This window comes from Monopterus albus, unplaced genomic scaffold (genome assembly GCF_001952655.1).
Source record: "Monopterus albus unplaced genomic scaffold, M_albus_1.0 scaffold25.1, whole genome shotgun sequence".
NCBI lineage: Eukaryota > Metazoa > Chordata > Actinopteri > Synbranchiformes > Synbranchidae > Monopterus > Monopterus albus.
This window is the reverse complement of record NW_018127905.1, coordinates 8,087-26,725: the sequence shown is the minus strand read 5'-3', so window position 1 is coordinate 26,725 and position 18,639 is coordinate 8,087. Positions and strand designations below refer to the sequence as shown.

General features: G+C 40.5%; 3 protein-coding genes across 5 annotated transcripts; 1 reads left to right on the top strand and 2 right to left on the bottom strand.

The window, feature by feature from the left end:
* Window positions 1–6: 6 nt before the first annotated feature.
* Window positions 7–4,171, bottom strand: tada2b (transcriptional adaptor 2B). Of its 2 annotated transcripts, none has more exons than XM_020594886.1 (2): window positions 3,877–4,171; window positions 7–2,704 (listed from the first exon to the last, which is right to left on the bottom strand). In XM_020594886.1, the coding sequence occupies exons 1-2, from the start codon at window positions 4,144–4,146 to the stop codon at window positions 1,502–1,504; spliced, it is 1,473 nt and encodes a 490-aa protein (XP_020450542.1). In that variant the 5' UTR covers window positions 4,147–4,171; the 3' UTR covers window positions 7–1,501. The 2 variants fall into 2 exon arrangements, with proteins under 2 accessions (XP_020450542.1, XP_020450543.1); XM_020594887.1 differs by lacking the exon at window positions 3,877–4,171 and adding an exon at window positions 2,786–3,460.
* A 213-nt stretch (window positions 4,172–4,384) lies between these two features.
* cfap184 (cilia and flagella associated protein 184) lies at window positions 4,385–6,904 on the top strand. Of its 2 annotated transcripts, none has more exons than XM_020594889.1 (3): window positions 4,385–5,159; window positions 5,805–6,152; window positions 6,246–6,904. In XM_020594889.1, the coding sequence occupies exons 1-3, from the start codon at window positions 4,407–4,409 to the stop codon at window positions 6,567–6,569; spliced, it is 1,425 nt and encodes a 474-aa protein (XP_020450545.1). In that variant the 5' UTR covers window positions 4,385–4,406; the 3' UTR covers window positions 6,570–6,904. The 2 variants fall into 2 exon arrangements, with proteins under 2 accessions (XP_020450545.1, XP_020450544.1); XM_020594888.1 differs by having other exon boundaries at window positions 4,385–5,183.
* Window positions 6,905–9,751: 2,847 nt separating this feature from the next.
* Window positions 9,752–15,368, bottom strand: LOC109957266 (uncharacterized). Its single transcript, XM_020595003.1, has 9 exons — window positions 15,299–15,368; window positions 14,203–14,568; window positions 13,756–13,870; window positions 13,264–13,323; window positions 12,410–12,558; window positions 12,194–12,308; window positions 11,721–11,827; window positions 10,830–10,944; window positions 9,752–9,898 (listed from the first exon to the last, which is right to left on the bottom strand). Exons 1-9 carry the CDS (start codon window positions 15,363–15,365, stop codon window positions 9,820–9,822), a joined length of 1,173 nt encoding a protein of 390 aa, XP_020450659.1. The 5' UTR covers window positions 15,366–15,368; the 3' UTR covers window positions 9,752–9,819.
* Window positions 15,369–18,639: the final 3,271 nt, after the last annotated feature.

The window sequence follows — 18,639 nt, the reverse complement described above, 5'->3', positions numbered from 1 at the left end:
ACACACACACACACACACATACACTTGGTGCTAATAATCTTGGAGTAAAGGGTTAATGCCCTTACACATTCAGCTTCTTGAGCTGTACTGTACCATGTGGAGAGTAGAACATTTTAAGTAAAGTTTTTGGGGGCAGATTCAAAGTTAAGTTCCCAAAAAGGAAGCGTTTCTCCTCCATGATGATCTCATGGGGACAAACTGAAGGCTGGAATAAAATACTAATTGGAGCCTGATCCATAAAGGATTTTTGATAGAAACTGATACAAATATTTTCTCACTCACCTTCTGGCAACAAGCACTGGGCTCCTATGTGAACACAGCTTTCTCTGCAAACGTCTAGAAATATCAGCATTTCGGTTTTCTCTGCGCCTTGTCAGGGGTTTGAAGTGGGCGGGGTACCCACATGGTTCTGATCAAGCAGATTGAGTATTATTACTCTCTTAAAAATGTTTTTAACTTGTTGCTTATATAGCACAAAAATTTTTAGGTTATAGAAAAGTACTTAAGATTTGGGGCTTTAAGACTTAAATACAATATATTAGCTGATGCTCTTTAAAAAAACAAAGATAGCATGATTTAATTTTTCTGATTGGAATCCTATAAATTTAATTATTAAAGAATTATAACCAACCACTTAATGCAGAATGAACAGTTTTACATTTGAAAAATGAACCTGCCAGTGCTCTCTGGTAGACAGACTATGAAATGTAGGCTGCTGCTAAATTTCTTAACTAATCTTTGGCATTTCTTGTTATTTATCGGCCAATATGACCTGATACCTGAGCCTTATCGATCTCGCTCTACGGTGATATATGGGTCGGGCTCTGATACAAACTACACTCAGGAAACAGCAAGAGCTGAGTCCAGAGAAAGCTAGATGATGGCTGAGCCCTGTTGCTTTTTGTTTTCCTCCCCTTGTAGCCAAGATGAAGGGATGAAACTGGGCAAAGATCTGAGAGCTTACTTAAAGTTGTATGACAATTTCAAGAAAATTAAGGCCTTAAAATGTCAGAAAATACTTCCAGCTGGAAATGACCGAATGTGGCTTTAACTGATAAAACACCCAACAAAGCTAACCCAGTCAGGTAAGAGATCCCGAAAAACATCTGCAACCACAAAGGTGATCGTTAAGGTTTCCCATCAGAGCCACTGCTGCCATCAGTTTTCCCCAATAAACCTGTGGCAGTAACAATACATGATACTTGTTAACACTGTAGTTAGTATCATGTAGTAACAAGATGGACACAGTATTGTGAACCCACAGTTTCACTGCCGTCCCTTTCCAGATGCAAAAATATAGGTTTTTGTTTTTTTTATCGTGACCCTGGTATGAAAATATATTTTTCCAATGGGGCATCCTCTCTCTTTGCAATGTAGATATTCAGAAGATCACCTCTGGGGGAAAAAAGGTGAAAGCCAGTAGTTCTTTCCTGCCTCCAGAGCTTATAGCAAATAAGCTATCAGCGCTTATCAACTTGTCTTCATGAGCAATGATGGATCGCTAAGAGGCGTCTCGGGATATCCAGCCACTTTCTGTGAGGAAGGTGAGAATGCGCTTCTTCAGGACCTTGTCCAGATAGCTGGGCAGCCGGCTCTTAGCCGGGATGCCTTGCCTTTTCTGCAGGTGGTCTTTGATGATGATGGTTTTGACAGTCAGGTAGCGTGCTGGGCTGAGGTTGAGAGAGTTACACAGCACCTTCTCCCTGTCTGATAGCAGCTCAAAGCCTGTCAGATTCTCGATGGCAGCAAACTCACCATCTTTCCCCTCTTCTTTGATCCCACCTCCAACCCCCAACCCTCCGGCAATGCCTCCTCCCCCTCCTCCTCCGAGTCCAATCCCGGAGCCAAGCCCGCCCCCTCCTCCACTGCCCCGTTTGGAGGTGACCACACTTTTGTTCTCCTTGCGTTTCTCCCGTTTGTGGCGCGCTGCTTCATACTCAGCAGACTCTTCCAGGCGGGTGATGCCGTTGCGGCGGTAGCGCTGCAGCTCACGCACCTTGGCCCTCAGCACACGCTCTTTATGCATATTCTCAAAGAAGTCTTCAAACTCCCGATGGGCCATGAACTGACAGAGCCCCCGCAGCCTGACTCGCTGCTCCTTCTCTTCTTTGGTGATCTTTCTCTTGGGTGTACTTGGTACTGAACCTGATCCTGCTGCTGTGGAACCTGATCCAAGTGCACCACCAGCAGCTCCTCCCCCACCCACACCACCAGCAGTGCCTAGGCCTCCCAGGGCCCCTGGTTTCTCCTTCTCTTTGTCTTTTTTGTCTCGGCCCAAGAATGTAGGCACAAGATTGTAGTCTCGGGCGATGTTCTTGCGTCGCTGGCGCTCTCGGAGCTTGCGCACATACATGTCCACATGGGCACGTTTCATCTCAATTTCTACATCCTCATCATCGTAGTTGACAGACAGTCCGCTAATGAGCTTCTCTGCATCCTGGTCATATTCAATCTCATAGTCGTCACGAAGCGGCATGTAGCCCAGCTGCTGCTGTTCAGTCAGGCTAATATCCAGTGGGGGGAGAGGGGTGGTGAGGCTGGGCGACAGGGGGCCCCCACTTGGGCAGGTGTGGTCGGTCACCCGGTTGGGAATGCTGTCTGGGATACAGGCCTTACCTAGGTTTCCATGGATGTACATGGTGACATAGTGTTCCATAACTTCCTGTGGAGTACGGGAAGCTCCAACATGGGCAGCCATGTCCTCCTGAAAGGCAAACAAACAGGAAGTTTGTAGTTTTCTTAGAAACTAAAGCAGAGCTGAAATCAGTTGATCAAAAAAAATTACCTATATATTCCAGCTTCTCAAATGCCTTTCTGTCTATTTTTGTAATATGAATACGTCAGACTTTTGGACTGTTGGTCAGGCAAAACAAGCAATCTGAAGATATCACCGTGGGTTCTGACAAGCTAAAGGATTTTGAATATTTTTGTTAATAAGTCATTTTAAATGTCTGTATTTCCTTTAATAATTTCTGAGTAAGTATTTGTGAAAGAACTGCGCAATTGAATAACAACAACATGGGAAATAGAGACAGTATACAAGTGGTAGACTTCCAATTTATTGTAATTTATTGTAACCTAGCCATTTAAGTAAGGCTCTGGAAGTTTCCTTCCAGTTAATTTCCAGAACATACATCTGCAGCCAGTTAACTTTGCTAAAAGATTCATTCATGTTTACTTAGGTTCAAATGTAGCAATTCTTTCAATGAAATTCACGTTTTCCCTATAATCTGAAACAAATTACATAGTTCCTAAAATGTATTTTCTGAACAACTAGTTTTTAAAGCATTTCCCTACTTTTTGTACACTAAACAGTTACTGAATTACTAAGAAATTATCACATGCTTACTTACAACTCTAAACAAGACTCATGGCTTTTGGCATGCAGTGGTAAAAATTAAGGCCCTAGAGCTGTAGTCTACGACTAAGGAATGGGCCTAGAAATTCAATTTATAAGATTAGTGATGTATCTTGGTTTGTGTAACATGTTACAACCACCTAACGTAAGTGAACAGCATATTATTATTATTATTATTGCGTAGAGGCCTACTGTGGTCCAGGTTTTGGTTTCTAGTTAGAGATTGTTTGTTGTGCTTTTAAACTTAATATAGTATAACACTTGTCAAAACTAAACTTTCGGGCTGTTCTTCTGTTTTACAAGTCAGGAGTCAGAGCTTCACGTTATGTCCCGCTTGTATTTAATGCTCAGTCGTCCAACTTTTACGACACTATGCCCCAAAAGATAACTTACGTTGTCGCAATATTATTACTACCAGTTAAAATTTACTCTTGACGTTTCAAGCACTTTTAACAGACTCTTGTGAGTGCATATGATGTTCTGCAGATATAAAGTAAGCAACTTAAAAAGCGATATACCCAGTTTCCAAATCCATATTGCTCGATAGCATCGAGCAGCGACTGCTCTTCCCTGCTGGTCCATCCTCCCTCTGCCTCGGGACCCCACAGAGAGAACCGACCGCCGTCGACCTGCTGGTACCCGTGCCATCTCCGGTGATTACCAATTTCTGCGCCCGCTGAGAAGCACTCTGGGCACAGCTCGATATCGGGGCAGTCGGTGCAACGAAGCCGAAGATCTGTAACATCTGCAAGGCAGTTAACACAGTACTTCTTCCCCAGGTCAGCCATGTTGCCTGGCTCCTGCTTCTTGTTGTTGGAGGCAGAACTGCGCGCCTGCGCACCTCGTGCATCGCAGCGCGAGCTCCTCACATCCTGCTTATCAATATTAATGAGTGTGGTTCAAGACGCTTGTGATTGGTCCCCGATCCTAGTTTCCCGGACAACCGAAACAAAACGAAGGGTTTCATTGACTGCAGAAGTGCAGGAGTCATATAGCTTCTAGACAAATTGTATAATAATACTTTTGGGAATCATTTTTATTGAAAAAGATGGATGGAGAGGCAGAATATAAAGAAAACGAGGTGAAGAACACGTCAGAAGCTTCATTCAGTGAGAAGGACAATTCTCCACTTCCTGTGAATGGAAATAAAAAAGAAGGTGCCCCAGCTGAAATAGCTGCATCAGATCTTCAAGAAGAAAACTATGAAAGTATGAAAGCTACTGAAGAGCCTGCTGTAGAAGCAGCCACCTCTGAGCTAGGGGAGAGCAGTGGAAATGAGATCCATGGTGTCCACAATACAGGTGAAGACTTGGACGGGAAGGTGAATGAACTCAATGACCAACCAGTGTCCAGTGAGAAAAGTATTGTTTTTGAGATCAATAGCAGTAATGACATTGGAGTTCCCAGACTGCATCTTGACACCGCACAGAGAGAAAACACAGCCCGTGCACAGGAGGAAGAAGAGGCGGACAGAGAAGAGGACTTCAGCCCTGCCCCTTTAGACAAAGAAGGCATCAGCTATGAAGAGTACATGCAGCTTCTTCAGGAGCTGTATAAGGAGAGAGATCAAGCAGGGCATCACAGCAGCCAGCTCCAGACGAAGCTGGCAGAGTACCTCCGTAAGAAGGCCAGGGATGAAGGACAGCTGGACAGCAAAATTCAGGTGTCAGAGCAGCTTCAGGAGTATGAGAAGTACATTAATATTTTGACTGACCTGAAACAGCAGCTTACCACTGACTCAGAGACAGCCCAGCAGCAGACAGAAGAGCTGCGGTTACAGGCCCAAGAGAAGCTGGACAAGGTTGGTCCTACTGCAAGAGCCTGTGTAGGTTTTTACATGGTTCTCAAAACCTGCTAACACTAATTTCCCAGGATTTATGAACAGAAGAAATGAACCTAAAGATCTGAGGATAAGCACTGGCTCATACTGCTACATAATGTATATACTGTATTTTCATATTTTGATGGAGTGCTCAAAACCAAGTTTTCAGGAGCTTTAATTGCTCTTTAATCTCTATTGGGGAAAAGGAATACAAGGAGGCTACACATGCTGCTACACAGTGAGCTGGGTAGATGTGACATGCATACTAAGCCATACAGACCCTGCTTTAAACTTTATGCCGACATGGGAATGCCGCAGGAACAAACACAACAAAATGCCATGAAAAATTCTCATCAAAAAATGTGAAATTTTAAACATTGCAGTCTGCAAGATTTTTGCAAATTGCAGAAACCCAGTGTACTCTATGTAAGAATTACAAATACAACATTTAGCAAGTTCTCTCACTCACATGGCCACGCAAGTATTGCCATATAACTGCACATAACTCATATACATCTTTTCTCAAATACAGATTAGCACCGTAAATAGGGGAACACTACATGAAGTGCTAATTGTGTATAGTGTACTGATCAGTGTGCAAAACTGTCTTACCTTCATCCTCAGGTGGACAATGAGTGGCGAGCATTCATGGCACTGAAGCAGGACGTAGCTGTGACAATGCTAAGTCGACGCCTGGGCAAACAAGCTGCTCAGGCCAAAGTGGAGTCAACCCTGGCAGCAGAGCAGCTTCGGCAGGATGATCTGATCAAGGTGCGGCTCAAGCACATCAAGCTAAAGCTCAAAATTCACAAGCTGGAAGCAGAGCTCAGAGATTGGGAAGAACATGGCAGGGACACCCTGCAGCTCCAGTTTGAACAGTTGCAGGTTCAGAGGCTAGAGCAAAAAAAACAAGCTGAAAAACAAAGTGAGGAATTGTTAAAGCTGCAGAAGAAGATGAGCAGCAGCTTGGAAGTAAGTTGAAGAATCCACAGGTACAGATTGTGTCAAATTCTTTTCTGTAGTTGGTAAATTTTGTTTTTTTTGTTTTGTTTTCTGCCCTATCAGCTCCTGTCAAACATAAAAGAGAAGCTCTTCTGGAGCCAGACGGAGATCCAGGCCAAGCGAGAGCAGCTGGCTGAGGTGGAGGCTACGGTGGCCAGGAAGAGGGACCTCCTGACCAGGACCAAGCAGGCACGCAACAGGCTGCAGAGAGACAACCAGAGGCTGAAGGAGTGTTGCGGATTGCTGGGGAACAGGGTCCTGCTGCGGGACTTTGAGGACACTGTGGATGCCTCTGACCTCCTGGGGGAACAACTGGAGAATCTGAAGTGCCGACAAGCTGAAATTGCCTTCAGCTCTGGCAGATGGAAGAAGCCTCAGACAACATGAAGGAATGACTCACTTATCATCTTAAATTGCAATCAGACTACACAGTATCAGAATGATATTCATCAGATGAGGACCATCATGGAACGAACATGAATATGAGATCTTAAAATGTGTAGTTCTATCCTGTGTAACGTGTTATTATAAACAATGAACACCTCTGCAATTAGGGAACTTCGCAAGTTTGTGAACCAAAGACAAGGCCTATGACACTTTGAAAGTCCTGGTCCTGGAAATACTGTAAAAGCTATGATGTTTAAATCACTGTGAAAAGCCTGTACAGTCATGATTTGTAACTTAAATCAGATTGCAATAAACATGTCAAAGTCAAAATAAAAAACTGGATCAATATTTAATATTTTTCAGCCTTTGTTTTAGTGTTTTCAGTTTCCAGTAGTTGATTTGGAGGGTTTCAGGTATTTACTGCTTTACAGTACACAGGCCATCTCAGGCAGAAAATGCTGATCTCACTTGCATTCAGGAGGTGGCGCTGCTGTACAACACAGTATATGCAGGCAGTTCTAATAATGAAGGTAAATGAAAACAAGTGTTTGTAGGCATGCGTGATTCTTGGTCTTCGGGTTCTCTGTAGAAAAGACATTTGTCACAGTTTGTATAGGGAACTGGATGCATCCGGTTTGTCTTATTGTTTCAGTCTGCCCCTCAGAAAAAGTCAGGCAAAATCAAACGTAAAAGAATATGTTCAGCATTTTATTAAAATGTTTGTACTGGTTAATATAGTTATATGGATCTCTAAGAAGACCTGAGACTAGATTTATATAAGCTCTGTAACTTCACAGGCTCTGCAGTGAACAGAACAACCGCACGCATACATAATAAAGCACATACATTTTACAGCATATTAGGGTACAAATGGCAGGTCCTAATATTCAAAGTAAATACAAATACTAATATACCAGAGGGAGCATTTAATATAATTTGCTATAATTTATGGACTCAGTTTGAAAGATCATTGACAATGTGAAAGTCAGTGGCAGACTATTTGCTAGTTCTTGTCTCTTACAGTTAGTTTATGCGTTCCAGGTATGGTTAAATAGGTTTTCACTCTGACTGTTAAGAGGCAAGAACAGTCATGCCAGCAGCACTGTGGGACTGTATCAATGCACAGTGGTGCTTTAAACCAAACAGTAATGTCTGCATGCTAGAATTTTCACAGTGACAATAGTAACATGCTGATGTTAAGCAGGTATATAATGTCACAATCTTACTTTCATATATTAGCATTTGCTAATTAGCACAGACTGCAAGTTAGATCACACTGATGGAAAAGTCATTAGTTCTTCAGGTATTTGGTCCTACATCATAAAGGATTACAAATAAAATGCACAAAGTTGTCACCTCTATGCCTTTCGCACCCCACCCTTGTTGTCCCAACCATTGTCCACCTTTTAATCCCTCCCCCACCAGATCAGAGGGATATGACTTTCAGCTTCTCCAGCATAGCTTCGATCTTTGGATGGGACAAGTCCATACAGAGGACATGTTTATTTTTCAGCTTGACTCTGTGAACCAAAAAATATTACAATTATATTATGTAATGCAAAAACCTACTATGTGACATCATTTCTTATCTCTGGAAAGCTCTAGATCAAAATGATTCTGAAACATTCTGAAAAGGTTTCAAAAAGATATAAATTAATTTCCAACAATGCAGGTTTTAACTTAGTATTAAAGAGTCAGTATCACATTAGCAGGAGTCTTACACAATGAGGACAGGACAACCAGGGTTCAGCACATCCATTTGGAAGAATTCTATATCCTTTGGATCAAGACTGTTCCAATCCACAAAGGAAATGAAGCCTAGGCACATGGGTTCTGCTTCAAAAGCTAGATAAAAACCATAGATAGAAACCATACAAAACACACTTTCTGAGTTAGTAAATGACATGTGCAGTCACTTTGGTATACTATCAATTGACTCTGGTCCCAGTCTCAACAGTTTATCTCAGCCAAAACTGACTTTCCAGAGAGTATATGAGCAGTGTGCCAGTTTTGCTTTAATATCATATTGTTGGTGGTACTGTATGTCACTTTGACTATGCCACTATTTCACTGCCATCCAACCAGCATATGGCACATAAAAACACCACTCAGTCACTCCTCGTTCACAGTCACACACCTGTCAGAAAAGCCTCAGGTTTACCGTATCTCATTTGGCTCAACTTCATTTTATTGATCACACATTTGTTCAAAATTTTCACCACTGAACCAACTCTATACAAAATCACAGGCCTTTGGTTGTTTATTGTAAAGTGTTTATCACTTTGCATCCATTTTTGCTGTGTGTCAAATTATTAACACATGCCTCCGGCCACCACCAATGTGGATGTACTGTGTGCTATGTATGATACGTGGCTCACGTGCTAGTATCACTGCTGGAGAAGAGCAGTGTATTGAAACATCACTGATGGATTTTAACGCTTATTTAGCTGCTGAAGCCTTAATTAATGACTCTCTTCTATAAACTTCCTTAACTTTTTTATCTATCATTAACTTGTATAAAAACTGTTATTCATTCACAGTAAAACTCACCGTCTGAAAGAACCTCAATTAATGTCTTTTCTGGCATTGGATGAGTCTCGGTACGGAGATCTTTTTCATGTGGACGTTCAGGCCAGCGGCTGGGGGTGGGTACATACATATCAACAAGTCAACTTACAGCAAGTGATTACTGATGTTACATTTAGGGCACATCCACCAGGGTGTCAACAAGGAAGCAGCTATCATGTGACAAGCTATAGAAACTTTAAGGGTTAGCAAATATATTAAAAAATACATTAACATTTTTGTAATGGTTAAACATCTTTTGGAGGCCAATTATGCAGATATTTATGGTTTTATTTGACCAGCTTTGAGGTATCTGTCTATAAGATTTCTGCCTCCACAAAAATTCAAAGCTCATAGCATTGAAAACATGCATTAAAAAATAGAAATGCCTTTCTTGAAATAATGTCCTGGTTATTCAGGATCATCCAAATCTACCCCACTTAGCTATATTGCTTATTGTGCAAAGGATCACATCAAAAGGCTCCTGTGGATGCTACCCGCTGTACCACATGAGTGATATGCTTTCAAAATGGCATTTTTGATTAATGTGAGAGCTGTGTTGTTGGGGGAAAGGTGATGGCTTTGGGGAGGGTGAAACTACTAAGAACCAAAATTCACATTTCCTAATATTCTACAACAAAGGACAGTCCTAACTCTGTGCTGTGTATTTTATTGTATTATTAACTTAGAGAATAAGAGATGTAAGGTACTCCAAGACGCTGGATGCAGCAACACACACATCTTCGCTGCCTACTGAAATCTCACTGGAAAACACGGGTTAAAGGCAGTTTGCAATACAGTTTCATTAAGTTTAGAAAAACACATTGTGAATACTAGATATGAGGTCAAACAATATGGAGGAATGCTTTTCATGACCATTCATTTCTAAAATATTTGTTCATATACACTGTAAATCATTTCAAGCTGGTTCAACTTAGAAACAAAAGCTCCTCTGTTGCCTTGAAAACATGAATAAACCCAGGCTGAACAGTTAGTTCACTGTTGTTTTGTGAGTTTTGACAATGTTAAACTAACTCAGCTAAGTTAACTGAACTTGAGAAAACCAATAAACTAAAGATGTTAAATTGACTCAACTTCCAAATGCATGGAAACGTATTACAGACAAGTCTGTTTTCCATTTCTGTTTCTTAGTTTAAAGTATCAGTTCTTCATCTGACAAACAGAACTTCACAGCTATAGTTGTTAATGGCAGTACAAGCACAGCATATTAGACTGATCCCATCTTGTCAGAGCCAGAGTGTGTGAGGGTAGTGACTGAATTCAGTACTAACCTCCATCATGGTGTGCATCATTTTCATTATTAGAAAAAGAGACAACCATGACGTAGTTTAACATGTATTACAAGCAAAGAGAAACTTTCCACGCTGAATCGGCTTTTCAAAATCCAAAAAAGAAGAGTTTCGTTTTAACTCTCCAGCAAAACTTCAGTTAATGAGTTGAGTGAACTGTCAGCATTCATTCAACCCAATCAACAAGTCATGTTTCTAAGTTCTAAAGTGGCCTGAAATTTTTAAACTAAGTTGAATTAGCTTGAAATTAGTAAAACTTACATATTTGTTTTAACAAGAAAAGTAGTTGATTTCATGAAACTCCTGGACCATGTTTTACAGTGTATTTTCCATATATTTTTTTATATTTTTTTATATTTCCCAGTCAATTCACACAGACACACACATGATGTCAGCTGAGTGACATCCTTCCCCTGGAGGCCAGATAAACGTGGTTTTGTGTGCAAGCATTTCAAATGGATCTTTTTTCTCTCTGTCTCTGCAGCGACACCCATCTTTGCCTTCAGGAACATAAATGACAACATAAATGTGCTATATAGTGCAGCAATGGTCACTCAGTTGACATAAAAATTAATTCTATTATTAATCAACTCATTTCATGTTTTTCAAGCTAAGATGCGTTACACCACACAGCTGGTCAAGAAGGCCCAAGAAGCTGCCTCTATCCTCAAAGATCCCACCCACCCCCAGCACGGACTGTTCACTTCTCTGCCCTCTGGCTGGAGGATCAGAAGTGTGAAATGCAGGACCACTAGACTGAAAAACTCTTTCTTTCCCTCTGCCATTAGACTCCTAAACAGCTGAGGAGTTTATTACCAGGAAATATGTGATGTACTATTTACATTCTGTTTGCACATGCATAATTGCACATTGGCTGTTGACTGCTGCACAAGCTGCTCCCATGCAGCATACATTCTGTTATATTCTTATATATTTTTATTATATTGCTACATTTGCTGCTTAAAGTGCCTTAGATTTTGTGTTACTTATTCATCTACTTTATATTTCATTTGTATTTTGTGGCATTCATGTGGACGGCAAAGTAAGAATTTCATTGTACAGGGAAACATGTTTCCTAACTGTGCATATGACAAATAAACACTTTGACCTTTGACCTTGAGTTCCAGGTTCTGTGAGAATTCACTGTTGTTCTGGGTCTTATAGTAAATTCAGTGTTACTGGGTTCTGGGATATTGGTTGGACAAAAACAAGACAGCTGATGAACTCTCTAACTGTGGACACCCAAACAATTTTTAAAAGGACATGTTTAACAAACTGTTCATTCTTGTCCAGGCAAATTTATCTTCCAGCATCATCATCATTTGCTTCAAGTCCAGCGGGTCCAGCACCAAGCAGGACTCACGACCATTTTTCAGAGTGACACTGTAAGTCAGGGAAGAAAAAGATATATTATTCTTTTGTTTTTTTTATAAGATGATGCCACAGTTATGTAGACAAATTAAGGAGAATGTCTATGAGTTTTGATTTAAGTGATATCTGCTGATCACTGTCTTCCATCATATTACTCCAAATATCTACATGAAGCTGTTGATAAGACCGGATTGTATTCATGATTATGTTTTGGTGGAACATTTTAAGGATTACAATACTTTTTAACTGTCACTCTATTTATGTTCAGTATTGAATTTAACCAATTCTTGTATTCAAAATTTTCATATTACAGTGGATGTATTTCCAAACTCAGTCCCAACATATTAATTTCAGTACAAATTTAACTTTGTTACTTACTTAAGATAGACAGGACAAGGAGATGGCTGCTTCTCCACGATCAGGACCTGTACAATTGCTGGGTCAATATCATTCAAGCTTGTCAGGGATTCGCATGGTTTGCATCTGTCAGACACTGTGAAGCCACATTACACAAACCTTTCATCTAGAAAATACTGCGCAGTATTTGTCATCGTGTTTTCATATAATGTGCTGCTCTTTCATGACAAGACTCACATGCATCCTCTGAACGGTCACTGAGCACACGTGGCATCTCTTCAGTGGTTTTTTTCACAGAAGGCTGAGTAGTGATGGGTAACTCTGTGGTTGTGTCCAGTGGAGCAGGAGATGTGGCCAAAGTCTTGGTTTCATGCTTAACCGAGCGGCTAGGGGTTGGATGAGTAATATGTTCTTATCAACAAGTCACCTTGAAGGAAAACATTATGTCAATACTGTTCCTCCACTTAACAGTGAGAAGATGACACGGTCATCACCACATTGCAGTTACTTTACAGAACATATTCACCTGTCTTGGTTTTGATGTGTATGTTATGGCCTGTTCACAACCGGTGATGCTCTCTTTGAATGGAGAGAGAGACTCAGACATCCCACCCTAGCAAAACTAATCTCAGGGAGCATCTTTTTCAAAATTATATCAAAGTAACATTTAAAGTGGGACTGTGTAACTTTTGAAGAAACAAATAACAGGCCTTCTCTTACAATACAAATCTGAAATCTTGAGCAATAAAGTCCCCTTTGCTTTAATCAGGACACTCTGGGATTTTAGTGCTATATCCTTAAGTTTACTTGGCTTCGTATAGCCATGAACTTTTCATGTCTAATGTTAGCTAACATTAGAAAACTTTGCTGACTTTATCGCTCTTTGCTAAATTTTCTAATAGTATCTTCCATTATTGTGCAGTTGCTGCCTGCAACCACAGAAGGCGCTGCTCTGCAAATATAAAATTCAGTGCTAGGTGGCTTTAAGGAGAAATCTAATGGAAGGTTAATAGACAGTTGGTTGATCCAATTGATATGTGAACATATCAATACTGATCTGTTCCACTTCAGGTAGTAACAACTTAGCCTACCTCAAGGCAATGAAGCGCCCTGGTGTCACACACACCTCCCTGCCATCCAGCAGTGTCCCTCTGGAAAACAAGAACTAGGGTTTATTCTTTTGCAGCACAGTTTATTCATCTGCATTATAAGCTTATTTACAAATCACTGCCATGCTAGCAGCTATTTGAGGCTATTCTTAGGTAGGTACAGCATTTAGCAGGTTACGTTCACCACATCTTTTGCATTTAGCATCCTAAAATGAATGGTAGACAAACCGACTGAAAGACTTGCCCACATTGCCAGCATGGCTAAAAACTATTGCTTTTACTGAAACTGGACAAATGGACCAAGAAACAAACTTTGTTCACATAGGATCACATTTTAAAAAATTGTTATTTCACGTGATATTGTATTCTGTTGATAAACTGTAGGTGGGCTGATGCCTGTTCAACACACACACACACACACAGACACACACACACACACACACACACACACACACACACACACATAATACTTACATGATTTCAATTGTGTTACACATTTCACTTGGGAACCATATGGTTAGGCTGCTGACTGGGGAGGTTTCAGCTGGCTGTTTCATATCTTCCATTGTGCAGCGACATTTAGGGATGACTTGTGGAGTTTAAGGACAAATTTTAGCAACTTACATTATGAGTAAATTGTATATTCTTCAATTCTTAATATATTCTTCAAAAAAAAACAAACACTTAAAGCACTTTTTAAAGTCTGAGTAATTACTTGTGGGACTTTGATTTTTAAAAGCTGTTAAAGTGTTTAATAATTATAACTTCTATACAACTAACTGTTACCCTGATAGCAGTCAAAATCAGTGTAGACAAAGATCTACCAATAATAACAATCAATAAATGTTTACATAAACATTAAAAATGCAATAGGCAACCTTGTGCCGTTGCAGGTTCACAGGACACCAAAAAAGGCCTCACCTTGCTCGAGTACAGCAGCGGTGGTCATCATGTTATTTTGTTCCTGGGTGACAACCTCTGGCTGGTCTGTCTGTGCAGGCAGTTGGGTCGATGTTGGGGTTGGCTCTGAGTTTGGTTGGACTGACTGACTGTCTGGATGGGGTGGCTCTGTTGTTGTTTGTATAAGCAGTGGGATTGATTTCTTAGTTGGTTGGATGGGCTGCTTGTGTTGGGTTGGCTGTTGGGTGGGGAGAGCTGACTTTGTAGGCAGTTGGGTACTTGGTTTGGAGCTGGTCCCAAGAGAGTCTTCAGAAATACGCAGGCAGAACTCGCCATAACGCACAGAGTTGTCAGGTTTAGCTGTTGTGTGTGTTTTCCGCTCTGTGTCTGGAGAAGACAAGGTCCTTTTGAATGATTGGCAACTCTGTTTGGAGGTTCCATTTCTGAACATTAATTCATTTATAGGAACAATGAGACAATCAGCTATTGAAAATTAAATTCATTAATTCACATAAGCCTAATTACACAAGGACTTGGGCTGGGAATTCAGATCATCACTGGACATATTGTTCCATTTACTGACTTAAAGGCATGAAATAACACGTGACACAAAAACATACAAACAAAAAACATAATCACATTTATGACATCCATTATTACCCAGATAAATTCAACAAATTCATAATGATCATACTGTACTTATTTTTGGTTATAAATGCATATAAGGCCTATCAGAATAATATATTAAATTCTATTCCGTTATGAAAATGACCAGTGATGGAAGAAGTACTCAGATCCCTTAAGTAAAAAATAGCAATACCACAGGGTAAAAATACTCTGTTACAAATAAAAGTCTTGCATTCAAAATATTACTTAAGTAAAAGTACAAAGTGCTAAAAGTAACAGTACTCATTGTGCAGAATGGAACATTCCTAAAAAAAAATGTATGTAGAGGAGTAAAAAGACGTCAGCATTGTACTTAAGTACAGTACTTGAGTAAATGTAGTTAGTTACTTTCCACCACGGAAGATGACAATATAAAAATAGCCTGAAAGCAGTATTATGAGTACAGTTTATGTACTAAAGTGTATAAAGTCTGTAAAATCATTGAACTCACTCTCTTCAGAGAACTGGAGCAGAAGAGTCATCAAAAGCAGTTTACTAAAGATGAAGAGCCCCATCATGGATCTGGATCATAACACCTACTAGATTTCAGTCAGCCTAATCATGTTTATATAGACAGTATGCAGAGGTCAACTTTACAGGATGCATAATCTGATCATTCTGCAGAACAGCAGGAAGGAGGTACTGAAGCTGAATACTTGGCTTGTGTTGCAATACCAGAAGACTGAGTCCTCACCAAACAGCTCACTCCCATCTAGTTGTTCTGTCATGTCAGCTCATTTTACTGTAGGTGCATTACACTGATGAACAATTTAGGTTCTGTACTGGCACGTCAGTGACTGACTGTAATCTTTGAGCCATAGATATCAGCAAACACTTTGCAGCTTCCCCGGTGGCGCTCTCCCGGGCCTTTGCTGCAGCCGCCTTCAGCTCTGCTTGTTATGGGGTCTCTGTCTTTAGCGTGCTCCTCAGCAACAAGAACGCAGCTCAGCCGGTGACCGACTCAACCAGCAAACAATATTCGACTTTCTCACCCTGAAAAGCTGTTTGGTTGCTTTGGTCGTATGTTTACGGTTGTTGTCCGGCTGACTGATGATGAATGATGTCATCCAATGAGTTCTGATGCATCTGACTGAATGTGAACACAGCAGAATGCAGAATCCAGTATCTCTGCTTTCACCCTGTTGTTTGTTGTAATTCCCAGGACATCAAACTGACCCAGTGTGTCACATACAGATGCAAAAAGGTACCTTTGGCATACGCATGAGATGTACAAAGTGGTCAATACAGTACACTGTTAACCCACTCAGGTCAGCAAATGACACCCAGAGCAACATCTAGTTTTTGTGTGTGAAACTGAGGTGTTTGCTTCACACAGACGTGAGTGCGTTAACACTGTTATGTGTGTCTCATACAGACACCAAAGCCACCATCAGTATGACATGCAAAAGTTACTTGACAGAGTGTCAGTATTTAACGCCCTGGGATGAAAACATGTTGAATGTCTGGGCCTGATGACAAAATATATGTAGGCTAACCATCCAGATACTTCTGTGCTCTGTCTGTGCAATGTTGTGTATCTACAGTACATCTGCTTTATTTCCCGTGTACAGATACTTGAATTTTTCTCCTGCTCACTGATGATTGTATCATTTCTTATATCCTGTGAAAGGTTAGTAAGAGGTTTGCTTATCTCTGGTTATGAGCTTATTTAGCAAAATACCAGTAGCGGGCCGTCAGGGCCAGCAAGGCCTTCTCTGCTGGCCTAAACACTATTAGAAGCACTGACCTACATTTACAACCTAAATTCTAATATTTGTTCCATGAAATTGTATTAATTTATTCCCAACAGTCTGTTCTCTTCATTTTGTAGTATTTCTCTTGGCTGCATCGTTCCCAGAACGTGTATGTGGATGTTAGATTTTTTTGTCCAATCAGATTTCAGCCTCTATGTGTTGCCATGTCAATCTAATCTGCCCAGGGCCTTCAGAATCAGAAGTGCTGGCCCATGTAACTTAAACTATATTAGCAATGGGACTGTTTCTTTAACCAGTCAGATTTCAAATTCGCCTCACAGGGCCAGTTAGCTGGCCCACAATGATGTCAGCATTTTTTCCGTCCTCTGATTGGTTGTTCAGAGCAAAACTAGAAAAGGGCTTACGATGGAACTGAAATGCAGAGATCAGTTGCAGTTGTAGTGTAGAGGTTTTGGAGTTGTCTTAACTGGGTTTCTTGCTTTAGTAAAAACGGTATTCACCCTCAATGTGCGAAATTCCCCTCTCTCTGTAATGCCACACTTTATTATATTGCGTTTTTGTATAGCATTGATGGTTTCTATAATTGCGACGTACAGTGGTGGTATTAAGAGGTGAATTAAGTCGGGTAAGTCTCCACTGAAGGCCCAGGTACCAAATGCACGGCCCGCCACTGCAAAATACTATGATTGTTAATACTTGGTTCTCTGGATAGAGAGTAGTTTGTAGCCTGCCTATTTAAAATATGACTATCAGGATATGTTTGGTGATATTCCATGTATTGTAAAGTTACTGTAGCAGTGGCAGTGACACGCAGCTCATGGAGGCAATAGGCTGCTCTTACTCTTACTGCTGATTGCTGTCATTTGTGTCAGGTACATCCAGTAGGTCCCCACCAGCTGGAGGGTAGATTTGGAATTAGTTTCAGATGCCCATTCTACTTTTACCAGTCTGTCTCTGCCATCCAATGCATCCCTTTTAAAAGAATAACAGAAAATGCTGCTAACACTGCACTATACTGAGAAAAAACAGGCAGACTGCAGCAGGGCTCTCTTGGGGTTTACACACATCATTAACCTGCTGACTGCTGCTAATTTTGGCACCCTGCAGTTCATTTGTACACACTGCTGTGTCAGAATCACATATAACCGAATTACTTAAGTGTCATCCACAGGAGTGGTGGTGCACAGTTCATCAGAAAAAAAGAATGGAGGTTAAATTCAACCTGTCTTTTCACCACATATAAAATACAAAATCCAGAGCACTTCAGTCAATTCTCAGTTCTTCTTCAGTGTTATCTATCTAGTGGTAAATAAATATTTGTGTTTTAAAGCAATAAAGACTGACCCAAAATTATCTTGCACTTTCATAACAACTGTAATTGGACACACAGGGCTTGACTGTATTATTACTTTCTTTATAGACCTGTCAGGAATTCTTCACCCTACGACAGCAAGATGTAATTTTTCCTTAAAGAAAAAGTCTAATGTTACTGTTTAAGCTCAATTAAATGCCACTGAAAGTCAAAAAAAATTCTCATATAAGCAACCTCAGCACTGGAGAAAAGAAGATAATTATTTGGGCTTATGACTTAAATTTTGGTGTCACTGTACAGTAAGACTTTAAAAATAATGCATTTTAAAAGAAGTCTTGTAAAGTATTACACAACAAATGGTAAAGAGAAAAGTTCAAAGGAAAACAGCTACAAAAAAACCTCAAAACAGATTAAAAATGTGCAGTAGACAACTGATCCCTTAGATTCCAGTATATTCATCATTCAGAAAGGGAAAGAAGAAGAGCTGGACTGCAGAAATACAAGTGTAAACAAAGCAGCTTTCATTCAACACAGCTGCTATTTATAACTGATGCTAAAGGAGAATATGTCTGATAAGACATTGCAAATGGCACTGATGTTGTCTGTCCTTGGTCTTTTGGTTGTGGAAGAACAAAGGAGGTCAGGGAGACAAAAAACAAGGGGTGGGTGAAGCAGTGGGTGAAATTATGGACACTACAGCGACAGGCTGACAGGACTTTCCCAAACCATTTTCTTCTCGTGGCTGAACTGCCAATCAGAGTGGTG

Excerpts from the sequence above, each read along its gene's own strand:
- tada2b (XM_020594886.1), bottom strand. The coding sequence starts at position 4,146 with ATGGCTGACCTGGGGAAGAAGTACTGTGTTAACTGCCTTGCAGATGTT. Across the intron at positions 2,705-3,876 it reads AATATGGATTTGGAAACTGG|GAGGACATGGCTGCCCATGT; the intron begins GTATATCGCTTT and ends TTTGCCTTTCAG.
- cfap184 (XM_020594888.1), top strand. The coding sequence starts at position 4,407 with ATGGATGGAGAGGCAGAATATAAAGAAAACGAGGTGAAGAACACGTCA. Across the intron at positions 5,184-5,804 it reads GTCCTACTGCAAGAGCCTGT|GTGGACAATGAGTGGCGAGC; the intron begins GTAGGTTTTTAC and ends CTTCATCCTCAG. Across the intron at positions 6,153-6,245 it reads AGATGAGCAGCAGCTTGGAA|CTCCTGTCAAACATAAAAGA; the intron begins GTAAGTTGAAGA and ends CTGCCCTATCAG.
- LOC109957266 (XM_020595003.1), bottom strand. The coding sequence starts at position 15,365 with ATGATGGGGCTCTTCATCTTTAGTAAACTGCTTTTGATGACTCTTCTG. Across the intron at positions 14,569-15,298 it reads GCTCCAGTTCTCTGAAGAGA|ACACAGAGCGGAAAACACAC; the intron begins GTGAGTTCAATG and ends TGTCTTCTCCAG. Across the intron at positions 10,945-11,720 it reads TGCCTGGACAAGAATGAACA|GCAAAGATGGGTGTCGCTGC; the intron begins GTTTGTTAAACA and ends ATGTTCCTGAAG.